Raw genomic sequence first — 15,224 nt, 5'->3', positions numbered from 1 at the left:
TTCCAGAGCATTGGGGTGACAGTGGAAATGTCTCCGCTGCCAGAAAGAAAACACAATTAGGAATGGCGTTTCAGTAGGCGGTTCTGCCTTTCATCTAAAGTAATAACAGCCAAGTATTCTGGAAGAATTGAAAGAGTCTAGTAGTCATTCTTAAAAGCAAAATCTTTTCTGCCAAAACAGTAATACATTTTATTTTTTAAAAACTTGAAAATACAAAAGAATGCCGCCCCATAACCCCACAGTGCAAAGGTCAGCACTGTTAACACTTCGGAGTTTGTTTCCCTTTCAGTTTTTACATACATTTTTAAATGAAATTGAATTTAGGTACATTTTAGAATGGAATTGAAATGCTAACAGTAATAAACATTTGTTGAAACCATTCAGTGTGCCAGGAGGTCACACTTGAAGAGGTGAACACTTTACATACATTTTCTCATTTATTCCTCACAACTCTTTGAAGAATCATTATCTCCATTTTTCAGAAGAGAAACTGAGGCACAGAGCGGCTAAGTCATTTTTCCAAGGTCACACAGCTCTTAAGAGTGGTGCCAGGATGGAAACCAAAGCAGTCTGTTTCCAGAGCCCTTGGTCTCCTTATGATACAGTGCTGTCTCACAGTAATGATAGCTTGGATTACATTTGATGGAGTTGTGCAGTATTAGTTCTGAATTGTCTGATTCTGTCTCCTTGTTCTATAGATTCAGAAATGGAAGCCCGTAGAGGTGACTCAATTTACCCAAGAAAACATACCTAGTAAATGTCAGCGCCCAAACAGGAACACAGTGTCCTGATCCACACAGTGTACATTGAGTCTAGATAATCAGAAACCTTGGTCCTCCCTACGTCCTAACCCTGAAACCAGGCTGCACTGTGTAGTGTATTATATAGGGTCAGTACCAAGTCTGGATTAAACGAAGGGTGGAGGACTCTGACAGCTTTCTTCTAGCACTCACATGTAATTTCAGTTTGTGTTCAGGGAATTTACAGGCATCTAACAACAATGGGTACAGCTGTCTCTCAATTATCCCATGCAGTGCTAGGGTTATAAAAGGGCAAAAGGAGCAGCCTGTAATAGTTCCAACTGTATACCCTCATCAAGCATTTTTAACTGAGATTTGCTGACAGGCAGTAAGATTGATTGATTTGGGGCTTTAAATGCTGTTGCTTTCTCCAACCTGGACTCTTGAGAACATGCCAAGCATTGTTAAATCGTAAAGTAAGTCAAAAGTCATTTGGCCATTTGTGCATATCCTGTGCATACAAGGCTGTCCTGTAATGAGAGGTCTGTGAGAGCACGAGGCTTTGCTTGAGACTCAGAGTTGGATGACCAGCCCTGGTGCAGTTAAGAATTAAAGGAGTAAGAACAGATGTTGACTTACTGCTCGGTTTGGTAAGGTCAAGGATGAAAACCTTTCTACCTCTAGATGTTGTTGTGGACTTCTCAATAGAGAATGCCAATCAGATTTTAAATAACTTAATCTCATCTTATCTGTGAGCTCCAGGAGGGCAGAAACAAGTTCTTATGAAACTCACAAACAGTGCTGAGTGAAAAATGACAAGAAGAATACATGTATACAACAGGTAGAACTAATGTATGCTGTTTGAAGTGAGGATCATGGTTGCCCCTGGAGGTGGAGGTGATGTCGTTGTGATTGAAGGAGGACACAAGGGAGGCTTCTGTTTTATTTCTTTTCTTTTCTTTTGAGACGGAGTCTCGCTCTGTCGCCCAGGCTGGAGTGCAGTGGGGTGATCTCGGCTCACTGCAAGCTCCGCCTCCCGGGTTCACGCCATTCTCCTGCCTCAGCCTCCCAAGTAGCTGGGACTACAGGCACCCGCCACCTCGTCTGGCTAATTTTTTGTATTTTTAGTAGAGACGGGGTTTCACCGTGTTAGCCAGGATGGTCTCGATCTCCTGAACTTGTGATCCACCTTCCTTGGCCTCCCAAAGTACTGGGATTACAGGCGTGAGCCACCACGCCCGGCCTGTTCTATTTCTTTAACTGGCTGCTGGTCACACATTGTGTTCAGTTTGTAAAAATTCATCGAGTACTTATTTCACTTTGTACTTATTTAATGTGCTCTTTTCTGAGTATAAATTGTGCTTCAGTTAAAGTTTAAAAGACCTTATTTGTATTTGTGTATCTTGTTGCACATTGATACTCGGAAAAAAATCTCTGTTTAGTTGAATCGGTTTCAAATGGTGCCGGATTTATTATCCAGGTATTGGGAAACTATCTTCACCTGGAATTGTCAGGGCTATGCCAGCACAACTTCTGAGGTTATTTTTTGGCTCAATGGAAATGTGTCTTAAATGATTCCAGGGTAGACTCCTTGGAATAAAGAATGATGGCACTTTGGTTCAGTAGGCAAACATTTACTGACAGCCTCCTAGGAAAGTACTAGAACTTCAAGTTGGCTACAGCTATGACATCATGCCTCCCCAAAGGAGCTTGCAGTCTGCGGGGGGTTAAAGTGCATGGGTGGTGATCAAAGGAGGAGTCAGGAAGTGCCACAAGACAAGCACAGAGCAACAGGCATGTCACAAAATGGAGAGGGGGCATTCCACCAGGACTAGGAAAAGCTTCATGGCAGAAGGGGCATTTGAAATGGGTTTGTTTGTTTGTTTGTTTGAGACGCTGTCTCACTCTGTCACCCAGGCTGGAGTGCAATGGCGCCATCTTGGCTCACTGCAACCTCCACCTCCCGGGTTCAAGCGATTCTCCTGCCTCAGCCTCCCGGGTAGCTGGGACTACAGGCACGTGCCACCACGCCTGGCTAATTTTTTTGTATTTTTAGTAGAGACAGGGTTTCATCATATTAGCCAGAATGGTCTCGATCTCCTGACCTCATGATCCGCCCACCTCAGCCTCCCAAAGTGCTGGAATTACAGGCATGAGCCACCATGCCTGGCCCTTGAAATGGGTTTTAAAGGATATGTAGGATTTCAATAAACATAACTAAATGGGTGGCAGGCATTGTGAATATCATGCATATGAGAAAATCCATAGAAAATTCATATACATTCTGGGAATTTAGGTTGTATGATTCACTTAAGATATTCTTAAGATAGGCCTGAAAGGTGGTGGGCATCAGGCCCTTCCTAATGCCTGCTAAATGAAATGATATGCCAGGTTATATTATTTCATTTAGTAGCCATTAGGAAGCCAAAGGAAGTTTCTAAGACATAGAGTAGCATGATCAGATATAATATCTCCAGTAAAATCAAATTTGTAGCCTCAGTGATTGTACAGTTACCGTTAATTACCTATCTGCCCAAAATAAACATTTTCTATGTTTCGTGCATTCTCTGTTGCTATAATTTGAACCTGTTCCTGTTCGTGTCCACTAATGAGCCACAGGTACATAGATTCCTTGAGCTTCCTGTGGTCGACCCTCTAGGACTTAAAGAGTATTTTATACCTTCTTTATTCCCTATCCCCATCCTTCCCTCTTGACCAAGTGAAGTCACAACTTTTTTATCCTTTTTTCATATATCCAGTTTTCTAGTCTTGTAGCTATTGGGCATTTGCTTCCTTCCAGCTTTTCCTATATGGTGCTTCTCTGCCAGATAAAGCAACCAGTGTCTGTAATTAATGACAAAATTGTGCATTGGAAAAGAGGGGCTAAGAGCTAATGCTAACGAATGTTTGTAAGTTGTGGAGGAGGCCTGACCCGCCCATCTGGGATGGTGTCCCACTGTGCTGCTGTGCTCCCTCCTCTGGAATAAAGCACTGGGCAGGATTTATTATGTGGTGAAGTGTTAGTACCCGTTGCTGGATATGGTCCATATTCGAGTCTGGATCACTCAGTGCATTAGTCTGTTCTCACATTGCTGTAAAGAAATACCTGAGTCCTGATACTTTATAAGAAAAGAGGTTTAATTGGCTCACAGTTCTGCAGGCTGTACAGGAAGCATGGCTTCATCTGGTCCTGGGGACGCTGCAGGGAGCTTTTACTCATGGTGGAAGGCAAAGCAGGAGCAGGCACTTCCCATGGCGAAAGCAGGAGGATGCGGGCAAGAGAGGGGAGGTGCTACACACTTTTAAACAACCAGATCTCACGAGGATTCACTACGATGAGAACAGCAGCAGAGGGATGATGCTAAACCATTCATGAGAAATCCGTCCCCATGATTCAATCACCTCCCACCAGGCCCCGCCTCCAACATTGGGGATTGGAACAGTTGAACATGAGATTTGGATCGGGACACAGATCTAAATCATATCACTGAGTGTGAGATTCATTAATTTTTTACTAATTTTTTTGGTATCAACCCACTAATTCCTTAAAATTAGGTAACATACTGAATATTGTCTTGCTTCTCATTTGATTTCTATTAAGACTGTATATCAAGTCATTATTCTAATCAAAGGGATATTGACAAATGAGATGCTTCAGTTTGGATCTTAAGAATTGTTTGTAGATTGTGTTTGAACTCTACAAAGAGCTGTTTTCATCCTCCGGGGTATCAACAATGGAGTGACCTGACATGGAAAGAGGATTACAGTTAGGATGACTTGGATTCAAATCCTGGCTTTACCCCTCGGTTTCTACATGTTTATGAATCTAGTATGTTCTTTGTCTGGCATGGTAATGAAGTGAGACAAGCCATGAGAGACATCCATGGACCCTGGCATATGATCTGCTTCTGCGTTTTCCTTTTAGAGCACAAACTTGCCACCCGCTTCACCAGGAAACTCAGCGCTGCCTTGCAGTTCTTTTCCCTAAATCGCCCTTGAATGAGAAAGCTGTTTTATGTGGTCTGAGTTTTATCATTATTTTATTATTATTTTTTTGAGACAGAGTCTCACTCTCTTGCCCAGTCTAGATAGAGTACAGTGGCATGATCTCGGCTCACTGCAACCTTCACCTTCCGGGTTCAAGTGATTTTCCTGCCTCAGCCTCCCGAGTAGCTAGGATCACAGGTGCCTGCCACCACGCCCAACTAATTTTGTATTTTTTAGTAGAGATAGAGTTTCACTATGTTAGCCAGGCTGGTCTCAAACTCCTGACCTCAGGTGATCCGCCTGTCTGGGCCTCCCAAAGTGCTGGGATTACAGGTGTGAGCCACTTTACCCAGCCCCCCGCCCCTTTTTTATTTCTTTTTAATATCACTGTGGTGTGGTTTGGGGTTGTTTCCATATATAAATACTGTTGTATTACCCAGTTATTAAAGTTAATCTTATACCGTATTATTCTGTCACATCTATTTAATGATTCCATTAAGAAAATAATGTTCTTGTTTGATGGATGTACCTGCTCGTATATTTTTTCCTATTTTTCCCCATCTTTCTTTTTTGCTTAAAGATTCTCCTTCTATTAAGTGAGTGAGTTCTGAGTTGGATGTGTTCCCCATAGTGGTGAAGTTCCCAGTGAATGGGGCGTGGCAGGCATCCCAGTTACCTGGGCACTTTGGGAAACCAGGACTGACTGGTGACCTCATTCTATTTTGCATTTTCTACCCTGGGAGCCAGGTTACTGTCTCATCACACAAAAAGTGGATACCCTGGGAGATCCAAATCTTACAGCTACTTAGTGTAGATGGATGCAGGAAGGAGCCAGGCCACCCCTATGTTCAACTGGAGGGGACAGCACGGTTGCTTTATCCTGTGACACTTGTAGTTTGAAAATCTGGGACTTAATGTATGTATCTTGTATGTGCACAGATTCTATCACAGTAATTATCTCTTTGACTTCAAATTTTCATGTGCTTCTTTCCTGTCTCTTTCAGGTAGAACGTCATGACATGAATACCTTAAGCCTGCCCCTGAACATACGCCGGGGGGGGTCAGACACCAACCTCAACTTTGATGTACCAGATGGCGTCCTGGACTTCCACAAGGTCAAACTCACTGCAGACAGCCTGAAGCAAAAAATTCTAAAGGTAACAGAGCAGATAAAAATTGAGCAAACATCGCGCGATGGGAACGTTGCAGAGTATCTGAAACTAGTGAACAGCGCGGACAAGCAGCAGGCGGGACGTATCAAGCAAGTCTTTGAGAAGAAGAATCAGAAATCAGCTCACTCCATCGCCCAGCTGCAGAAGAAGTTAGAGCAGTATCATCGAAAGCTCAGAGAGATCGAGCAGAATGGAGCCTCCAGGAGCTCCAAGGACATTTCCAAAGACCACCTGAAGGATATACATCGCTCTTTGAAAGATGCCCACGTGAAATCTCGAACTGCCCCCCATTGCATGGAGAGCAGCAAATCGGGCATGCCAGGGGTCTCGCTCACTCCACCTGTGTTTGTTTTCAATAAGTCCAGAGAGTTTGCCAACCTGATCCGGAATAAATTTGGCAGCGCCGACAACATTGCTCACTTGAAAAATTCCTTAGATGAGTTTAGGCCAGAGGCGAGTGCCAGGGCCTACGGGGGCAGCGCTACCATCGTGAACAAACCCAAGTATGGCAGTGATGATGAATGTTCGAGCGGCACGTCAGGCTCGGCCGACAGTAACGGAAACCAGTCGTTCGGGGCTGGTGGAGCCAGCACGCTGGACAGCCAGGGGAAGCTCGCCGTGATCCTGGAGGAACTGAGGGAGATCAAGGATACCCAGGCTCAACTGGCTGAGGACATCGAGGCGCTGAAGGTGCAGTTTAAGAGAGAATATGGTTTTATTTCCCAGACGCTGCAAGAGGAAAGATACAGGTATTTCAAAGTATTCTACTGGCATGTTTTTTAATTTTTAATTTTAGTGGGTACGTGATAGGTGTAGCATTCTTCTTAGAAGGATGAGTTACTGCAGAGAGATTGTCTGCTTGAAATGAGAATGCCTTATGGTTGTATTTTCAACAAATATGGATATGGATTAAAAGGCATTTAGCAATCAGTATATCCCTAATGTATTGATACATCCCTCTTCTGAAAATCTGAAATCCAGAATGTTCCAAAATCTGAAACTTTTGGAGTGTCAATACAATGCCACAACTGGAAAATTCCACAAATAAAAACACAAACTTGAGGCACAAAATTATTTAAAATACGGTACACTTTTACCTTCAGGCTGTGTGTTCATGGTGCATAGGAAACAAATGAATGGTGTCTTTAGATTTGGGTCACATTTTTGAGGTATCTCCTTATGTATATGCAAATATTCCAAAATCTGATAAAAATCAAAACCTGAAACACTTCTGGTCCCAAGCATTTCAGATAAGGGATACCCAACAATTCTGTCCTTCATGATTCTAAGTTTTATAATTTGTGGCCTTTACCTGACAATTTAGAGAAGGATTTATGTGTGGGTCCCTTAAATTATCAGATACAGGCAATGACTCACATGCATCTTAAGATTCTGATTCAGTGGACTTCCGTTATAGTGTCATTACACTAATTCAGAGTTCTGTATTTGATTTCCCTCTATAACAACTATCAAGTAAAAAACACTTATGCATAACTTATGCAACAAAGTTAATTTTATTTGGTACATCAATCTTGAAGTCCTTATGTGATGTTTTTTTGTTGTTGACGGGCAGAGGGGTTTGAGATGGAGTTTTCACTCTTTCTCCCAGGCTGGAGTGCAGTGGTGCAGTCTTGGCTCACTGCAACCTCGCCTTCCGGTTTCAAGCAGTTCTCCTGCCTCAGTCTCCCAAGTGGCTGGGATTACAGGCACCCGCCACCACACCCAGCTAATTTGTGTATTTTTAGTAGAGATGAGGTTTCACCATGTTGGCCAGACTGGTCTTCAACTCCTGACCTCAGGTGATCCACTCACCTTGGCCTCACAAAGTGTTAGGATTACAGGCATGAGCCACTGCACCCGGCTGAGGTTTCAAATATGAGAAAAATCATCTTCAGTGAAAGGGGCAGGGCACAGGAATGAGAATCTTTGTACTTCTGTTCCTTTAGATTTGGACTTTTTTTTTTTTTGAGACGGAGTCTCGCTCTGTTCACCCAGGCTGGAGTGCAGTGGCGCGATCTCAGCTCACTGCAAGCTCCGCCTCCTGGGTTTACGCCATTCTCCTGCCTCAGCCTCCTGAGTAGCTGGGACTACAGTAGCCCGCCACCACGCCCGGCTAAGTTTTTTGTATTTTTAGTAGAGACGGGGTTTCACCATGTTAGCCAGGATGGTCTTGATCTCCTGACCTCGTGATCCACCCACCTCGGCCTCCCAAAGTGCTGGGATTAGAGGCTTGAGCCACCGCACCTGGCCTAGATTTGGACATTTTGAAACACCGTGTGGTGAACCATCTATAATTTGTAATAAGCTTAATTTTGTATTGTCACTTAGGTTCCAAGAGCTGAAATGCATAATCAGTGCGTGTTTGCGTGCTGGGAAATAGTAGAGTTGACTCCAGAGTAGAAGGTGATACTAAAAGCATGGTGCTTTCCCTGTGGGTTCTCTGGCCATGAACCCCAACAACAGTGTCAGAGCAGAAGAGGGAGAAGGCACCACAGACACCAGAGGTCCTGGCCCTCCTTTAGCAGGATCCCACAGAGCCCTGTCTCCTGCCTGGCTCTGGCGAATGCATCAGCTGATGAGCTCTATCTTGAGGTCACTGCATCTAGCTAAGGTGCTAGTCTGACCCGTGTGCACCGCCAGTGGCAAGGATGGAGAGTCAAGACCCCAGAGACTGGATCTTTCCAGAGCTGGGACTCAGTGTTTTCCAAAAACTCATTTCCCACAGCTTAACCTTACTCTTTTGGAAAAACAGCCCATCAGGGGATGAGAGCAAGCCAAAAGGTGCTGGCGCAGGAAAATGAAAAGGACATCGTCCCGCAGTGTGCTGTGAAATGTCACAGTCGGAATTGGCTCCTCTCTTTTAAAGGTATGAGCGACTGGAGGACCAGCTGCATGACCTGACGGACCTGCATCAGCATGAGACGGCCAACCTGAAGCAGGAGCTGGCCAGCATTGAGGAGAAGGTGGCCTACCAGGCCTACGAGCGCTCACGGGACATCCAGGTACCTTTCTCTTTGTGATTAGACACAGACCTGGGCTCTTCCCTGGCCTTAATTCATTTTACAGTCTAAATGTCTATGCCTAAGTCCTAGAGGGTTTCTGGCACATGGGACAAAATGTTTTCTCTGCACATTTTCTCTGCACCATGTAAACCCCACTAGTTCATGTTATAGACATTAGTAAGTAAAAAGACAATATTCTTTTTTTCTTTTTCTTTTTTTTTTTGAGGTGAGTCTTGCTCTGTTGCCCAGGCTGGAGTGCAGTGGGTGATCTCGGCTCATTGCGACCTCTGCCTCCTGGGTTCAAGCGATTCTCCTGCCTCAGCCCCCTGAGTAACTGGGACTATAGGCACACACCACCACGCCTGACTAATTTTTTTTGTATTTTTAGTAGAGACGAGGTTTCACCATGTTGACCAGGCTGGTCTCAAACTCCTGACCGCAGGTGATCCACCCACCTCAGCCTCCCAAAGGGCTGGGATTACAGGTGTGAGCCACCGTGCCTGGCTAAGAGACCATATTCTTTATACTTTCTGCCTAAATCAATTAACAAGTATTTATAATCCACCCCAAGCCCATCACCACCAAAACTGTAAAATGTGAAAATAGGAGACAAACTCTGGCTTCAAGAACTCACTGCCTAGGTGGAGAGTGTGGGATAGTACAGCTGCCAAAGAACTCAAGACAGCACAAACATGGGCCAAGTTACATGACACGGACACTGTGAGCCACAGAAATTTAGCCATATGGTGCCCAGCAAGCTGTGGACTGTGGGAGCAATCAGTCATTTAGTGGCAAAACATTTCCACGTTCAGTCCCACGTCTGCCGTATCAGTTGTGTGGCCCTGAGTAAGACTTGAGCCTATTCACTCATCTATAAAATAATAGCATTCACATGGCCGGGCGCGGTGGCTCACAGCACTTTGGGAGGCCAAGGTGGGCAGGTCACGAGGTCAGGAGATCGAGACCATCCTGGCTAACACGGTGAAACCCTATCTCTACTAAAAATACAAAAATTTAGTCGAGCGTGGTGGCACGCGCCTGTAGTCCTAGCTACTCGGGAGGCTGAGGCAGGAGAATCACTTGAATCCGGGAGGCAGAGGTTGCAACGAGCTGAGATTGCACCACAGCACTCCAGCCTGGATGACAGAGCGAGAGTCTGTCTCAAAAAATAAATAAATAAAATAATAATAATAGCATTCGTATTTGTAAGAAATTAAAGCACTTCAGTGCATACTGTATGCTCAATACTAGCAAGGCACTTCACAGGTTTCTCTTTTCCCATTTACTTCTCAGCAACCCTTTAAGGTAGTTTCTGTTATTATCCCCACTTCTCAGATATGGAGACCGAGGCACAGAGAGGTTAAGTGGCCTAAACAAGGTCTTGCAAATCATCCTTAAGGAAGGAATGTAATTGAATGTCCTGGAGAAGGCGGGACTGGAAGGAGTGGGTAGGATCTGGGTGGATGGAAGGAAAGGATAATGGGATCAATATAAACAAAGTTGTGCTCCAGTATTACCTAATGTGATCCTAGCACGTAGTGAAACAACCCCAGGTTCCTTGATTGCCTTAAAAAAAAATTGCCCAGGGCTGGTGGCTCACACCTATAATCCTGGCACTTTGGTAGGTTGAGGCAGGAGGATCACTTGAGGCCAGGAGTTCGAGACCGGCCTGGGCAACATAGTGAGACCCCCCCCTCGATCCCTAAAAACAACTTTTTAAATTTAGCTGGGTGTGGCAGTGTGTACCTGTAGTCCCAGCTACTCAGGAGTCCAAGGTGGGAGGATGGCTTGAGTCCAGGAGTTCAAGGTTATAGTGATTGTGCCAAAGCACTCCAGCCTGAGGGGCTGACAGAGTAAGGCCCTGTGTCTCTTAAAAAAGTACTCTTCAAGCAATGCCCAGCTTCATTTTTATGGATTTTCTCTGTGGACAGTAGTCATTTTCTCCAGCTCTAGGAAGGCTGAAGGCTGTGAGTCCAAGCCCCACTTTACAAGGGAGAAAATTAAACATAATGATAGCACTTTCTCCCGCAGTGTGTGAGCTGGAGTTTCAACTGGCCACATTTTATTCCACTCTGCTGAGGGCTGAACCTGTGCTAATCCCAGATGCCTACCTGGACAATTCTGGGAACCAGCACATTGGAGCTGATGGGAAATTCTGCCCCCAGAGACCACATCTCAAAAGACACTTGGGAGGTTTCTGGCCCTGTTCTAGATTAGGCGAGTTTGCTTCACCACTGGCTAATTCGAGAAACTTGAACCATTTAAATGTTAAATGTTGCCAGGTGGGCGGGGTGCAGTGGCTCATGCCTGTAATCGCAGCACTTTGGGAGGCTGAGGTAGAAGGATCATTTGAAGCCAGGAGTTCAAGACCATCCTGGCCAACATAATTAGAAAAAAAATTTTTTAATTATTGTAGCTTAACAGGGTGATGTGCCTGTAACCTTAGCTACTTGAGAGGCTGAGGAAGGAGGAGTTTGTGGTGACAGTGAGCTGTGATCGCACCACTACTCTCCAGTCTGGGCGACAGAGCAAGGCCTTGTCTCCAAAAAACAAACATAAAAATGTTGCCAAGTGAACAGTACAATTGCTTCACGAAGTCGTTCTATTTTAGAGCATGTTTCGGGTGTCACTGAGTGGTATATGAATTCATGGTTTTCTTATTTAGGGGATAGTTTGGGTTAATATTGTTCTTCTGTGTTTTAACAAACATATTTTAGTGGTGAAGGACAACAGATAAAGTGGGGAGGGACCACCTAAAGGGAACTTAAAACTCCAGAGAGGTTCATTTCGACATTTTCTGGTTTCCTCTCTCACTCAAAAGTGCAAAGAGGACATCAATGTGAATGACTGGAGCATCTTCCCTGTCGTGATGGCTAGAATCCTGGCCCTCTTCACCTATGCTGTGTGACCCTGGATGAGTTAGTGCTCTGTGCCTCAGTTTCCTCCTCAATAAAATGGAAATATTAATGAGCTCTACCTCAAAAGGTTGTCAAGAAGATTAAATGGGATAATCATGTAAGGTCTTGAAATCTTTGCCTGGCACATAGTAAACAGTCAAAAAATAAATACTGGCCATTCCTTACATCTGGGAGTAGCCACATTCCTCAGGGCTTCTAGCAGTTGAGCCTTTTGACTTCATCTTTATTTCTTATTTGTTTTATTCTTACAGACAGGGTTGCACAAAGGGAATGGGCTGCCAGAGACAGAGAGGCTGTTGCCTGCAGGGATGCAAGGGTTTTGTCGTTTTAAACAACTGAGTGGTTTTTTAAATCCTGAATTCCCTATTAAAAACATTTCAAGTAATCCCTTTTTATGGTCATCATCCCCAATAAGTTAATGACTGGACCCAAGGACGTACCAAAAATTGTGGGGCTGAATACTCGGGCTGCTGTGACTCAAATTCCTTGCAATTCACTGCTTAATTTTCTTGGATTTTTCTTTTCGTTAAAAAAAATTGACAGCAGTTGTAAGACAATCCTAAGATCGGTCTACTTGTACATGTAATTCATCTTATAATCAAAGATTCATGGATTTTCCTAAAAGGTTGGTCTTTTGTCTTGTTGCATCACCTTTTCTGTACTACGCCTAAAATGGAGGAAACCTTGGACCCAAGTGGTTGAAAAGAACGCGTGATTTCTGGTACATGCCTGTTACTGTTAAAAGCCAGCACTTTCTAGAATGTGAAGATCTGAAGAAGTTTTATCCTTTTCGTTGGTAGCCTAGTATAATAGAAGTTACTATAGTAACAGAGAACCTGTTCTTTGGCCCATAGAGTTATTCAGCAGAAGAAAAGCAAATCAATCTTGGAGCCATTATGCTTGTTTAAAACCTGAAAAGATGACTATATTTTAATTGAGCAAACACAGATTGGCACATGAGTTAGAACAGAGAGGGGCATATTGTACTACCTCTAGTTAGATCCTTTTCACCCAGCAGGCTTGGAGGTTTCTCTCTCAAGCCTCACTTTTTTCTTTTTCTTTTTTTTTTTTAAACCGTCTCTCTCTGTCGCCCAAGCTGGAGTGTAGTGGCACAATCTTGGCTCACTGCAACCTCCGCCTCCTGGGTTCAAGCGATTCTCCTGCCTCAACCTCCTGAGTGGCTGGGATTACAGGTGTGTGCCACCATGCCCAGCTAATTTTTATATTTTCTTAGTAAAGATGAGGTTTCACCATAATGGCCAGGCTGGTCTTGAACTCCTGACCTCAAGTGATCCACCCACCTTGGCCTCCCAGAGCGCTGGGATTACGGGCACGCCCCACTGTACCTGTCAAGCCTCACATTTTCTTACTGGCACCTAGCTGTCTCTTTCATATTCAGCCAGTATGTGGCACGTGCTGCATGCCTGGCTCTGGCTCTGGCTCTGTGCTAGAGAGGACAGCAAATGCAAGATGCGCTAGTTCCTGTCCTCAGGCAGCATATGTCTCATGGTTGGGGAGGAGAGCTGAAGGGAGACTTGACCTCATCTCATGGATCAGGAAAGGCTTCCCCAAGGGTGTGGCAATCAAGGCAAGACCTAAAAAATGAGTGGGAGATCCACGGGTGAAGAAGGGACGGAGTGGGGGATGCACACATCTCAGGCAGAATGTGCAGAAGCCCTGAGGTGAGTCTATGCTCCTTTTCAGAACTTAGAATAAAGCTGGGTGTGGTGGCTCACACTTGTAATTCCAGTCATTCAGGAGGCTGAGGCAGGAGACCAGAGGTTGAGGTTGAAATGAGCTCTGACTGTGCCATTGCACCCTAGCCTGGGCAACAGAGTGAGACCCTGTCTCTTAAAAGAAAAAAATAACTTGAAAAAGGCCAGAGCACTATGACAGGGCAACGGGCTGGCATGAAGTCATTGAGGGAGGAGCGGGAGCTGAACCTGGGCCTTGCAAGGCCTCAGAAGGCCATATTAAAGATTGGAAAGGTTTTATGAAAAGGAGTGATATCAAATATGTATCCTTAAAAGACCACTTGGGCGGCTCTGTGGAAAATGGATTCGTGAGGGTGGGGAACAAAAGGATATATAGGGAAATTCGTGTAAGGTTATTGCAGGCAAAAGATCCCAGTGACTTAGATTGGGATGCTGACCAGGTGGAGAGAAAACCAGACCAATTGAGCTAGAAACTGGATGTTGCCTCTGTGGCTGGGTGGCGGGTTGGATGAGAAGGGTGTCAGGGTATGCACGTTAGGCTTCTGGTATGAGGAACTGGATGGATCATGGTGCTCTGCTCTGAGAAGGACACTGGAAGGGAACACGGTTGACTGCAGGTGTTGGGTAGCTGCAATACATGAAGTCACCCTTGCACGTGTTGCATCTGAGGTGCTTTCAAGAAGCTCTAATGGAGATGTCAAAGAGGCACGGAGATCTGTGAGTCAATCTCAGAAGAGAGAACTGGCCTAGAGATTAGGCCGGTTGTAGTCATCTTGTGTCTTAGTAATTGAAGACTTGGCATGGATGAGATCCAGGGAGATAGCCTCGGATGGTATACTAAGTAACACTGCGTTCAGAGAGCAGGTGAAAGCACAGTTGCCCTGCAGTCAGCCCCAGTCCCTGCCCCTCCCTTCTCTCGCCTTCCTCTGCCAATCTCTAACCGATGGATGAAATCTTTGAGCAGTGGAAATAAGGACTGGCCATTGGAGATCCCACACACTCCTTGGCTGAAGGTGGAGTAGTCACAGAGTGGAACCTCCCTCCTTCTCTGCTTTGTCCCTGATGGCACCAACAGGCACCAATATTTTATATCACTTTATTTCAAAAATAGGGAAAGTCAGGCTGGGCACAGTGGCTCACGCCTGTAATTCCAGCACTGTGGGAGGCCATGGCAGGCAGATCACTTGAGGTCAGGAGTTTGAGACCAGCCTGGCCAACATGGTAAAACGCTGTCTCTACTAAAAATACAAACATTAGGTGTGGGGACATGCACCTGTAATCCCAGCTACTCAGGAGGCTGAGGCAGGAGAATCGCTTAAACCTGGAAGGCAGAGGTTGCAGAGATCACGCCACTGCACTCCAGCCTGGGTAACAGAGTGAAACTCTGTCTCAAAAAAAAAGAAAAAAAAAAAGATAAAGTAGGCTGGGCATAGTGACTCACACCTATAATCCCAGCATTCTGGGAGGATGAGGCGGGCAGATCACGAGGTCAGGAGATCAAGACCATCCTTGCCAATATGGCAAAACCCCGTCTCTACTAAAAATACAAAAATTAGCCAGACATGGTGGTGCGTGCCTGTAGTCCCAGCTACTCGGGAGGCTGAGGCAGGAGAGTCACTTGAACCCAGGAGACGGAGGTTGCAGTGAGCTGAGATCATGCTACTGCACTCCAGCCTGGCAACAGAGCAAG

The 15,224-nt window shown here is 45.1% G+C and overlaps 1 protein-coding gene across 1 annotated transcript in view; it reads left to right on the top strand.

The window, feature by feature from the left end:
* The window catches only part of TMCC3 (transmembrane and coiled-coil domain family 3), a 48,606-nt gene that overhangs the window by 29,913 nt on the left and 3,469 nt on the right, over positions 1-15,224 (top strand). The window contains exons 2-3 of the mRNA XM_017868399.1: positions 5,732-6,648; positions 8,766-8,901. Coding sequence (XP_017723888.1) covers positions 5,747-6,648; positions 8,766-8,901 — 1,038 coding nt within the window. The 5' untranslated portion in view covers positions 5,732-5,746. The remainder of the gene's footprint in view (positions 1-5,731; positions 6,649-8,765; positions 8,902-15,224) is intronic.

Source organism: Rhinopithecus bieti, unplaced genomic scaffold (genome assembly GCF_001698545.2).
Source record: "Rhinopithecus bieti isolate Rb0 unplaced genomic scaffold, ASM169854v2 scaffold_2453, whole genome shotgun sequence".
NCBI classification, from domain to species: Eukaryota; Metazoa; Chordata; class Mammalia; order Primates; family Cercopithecidae; genus Rhinopithecus; species Rhinopithecus bieti.
Note: the sequence above shows the minus strand (reverse complement) of the source record. Positions and strands in the feature narration are given on the sequence as shown.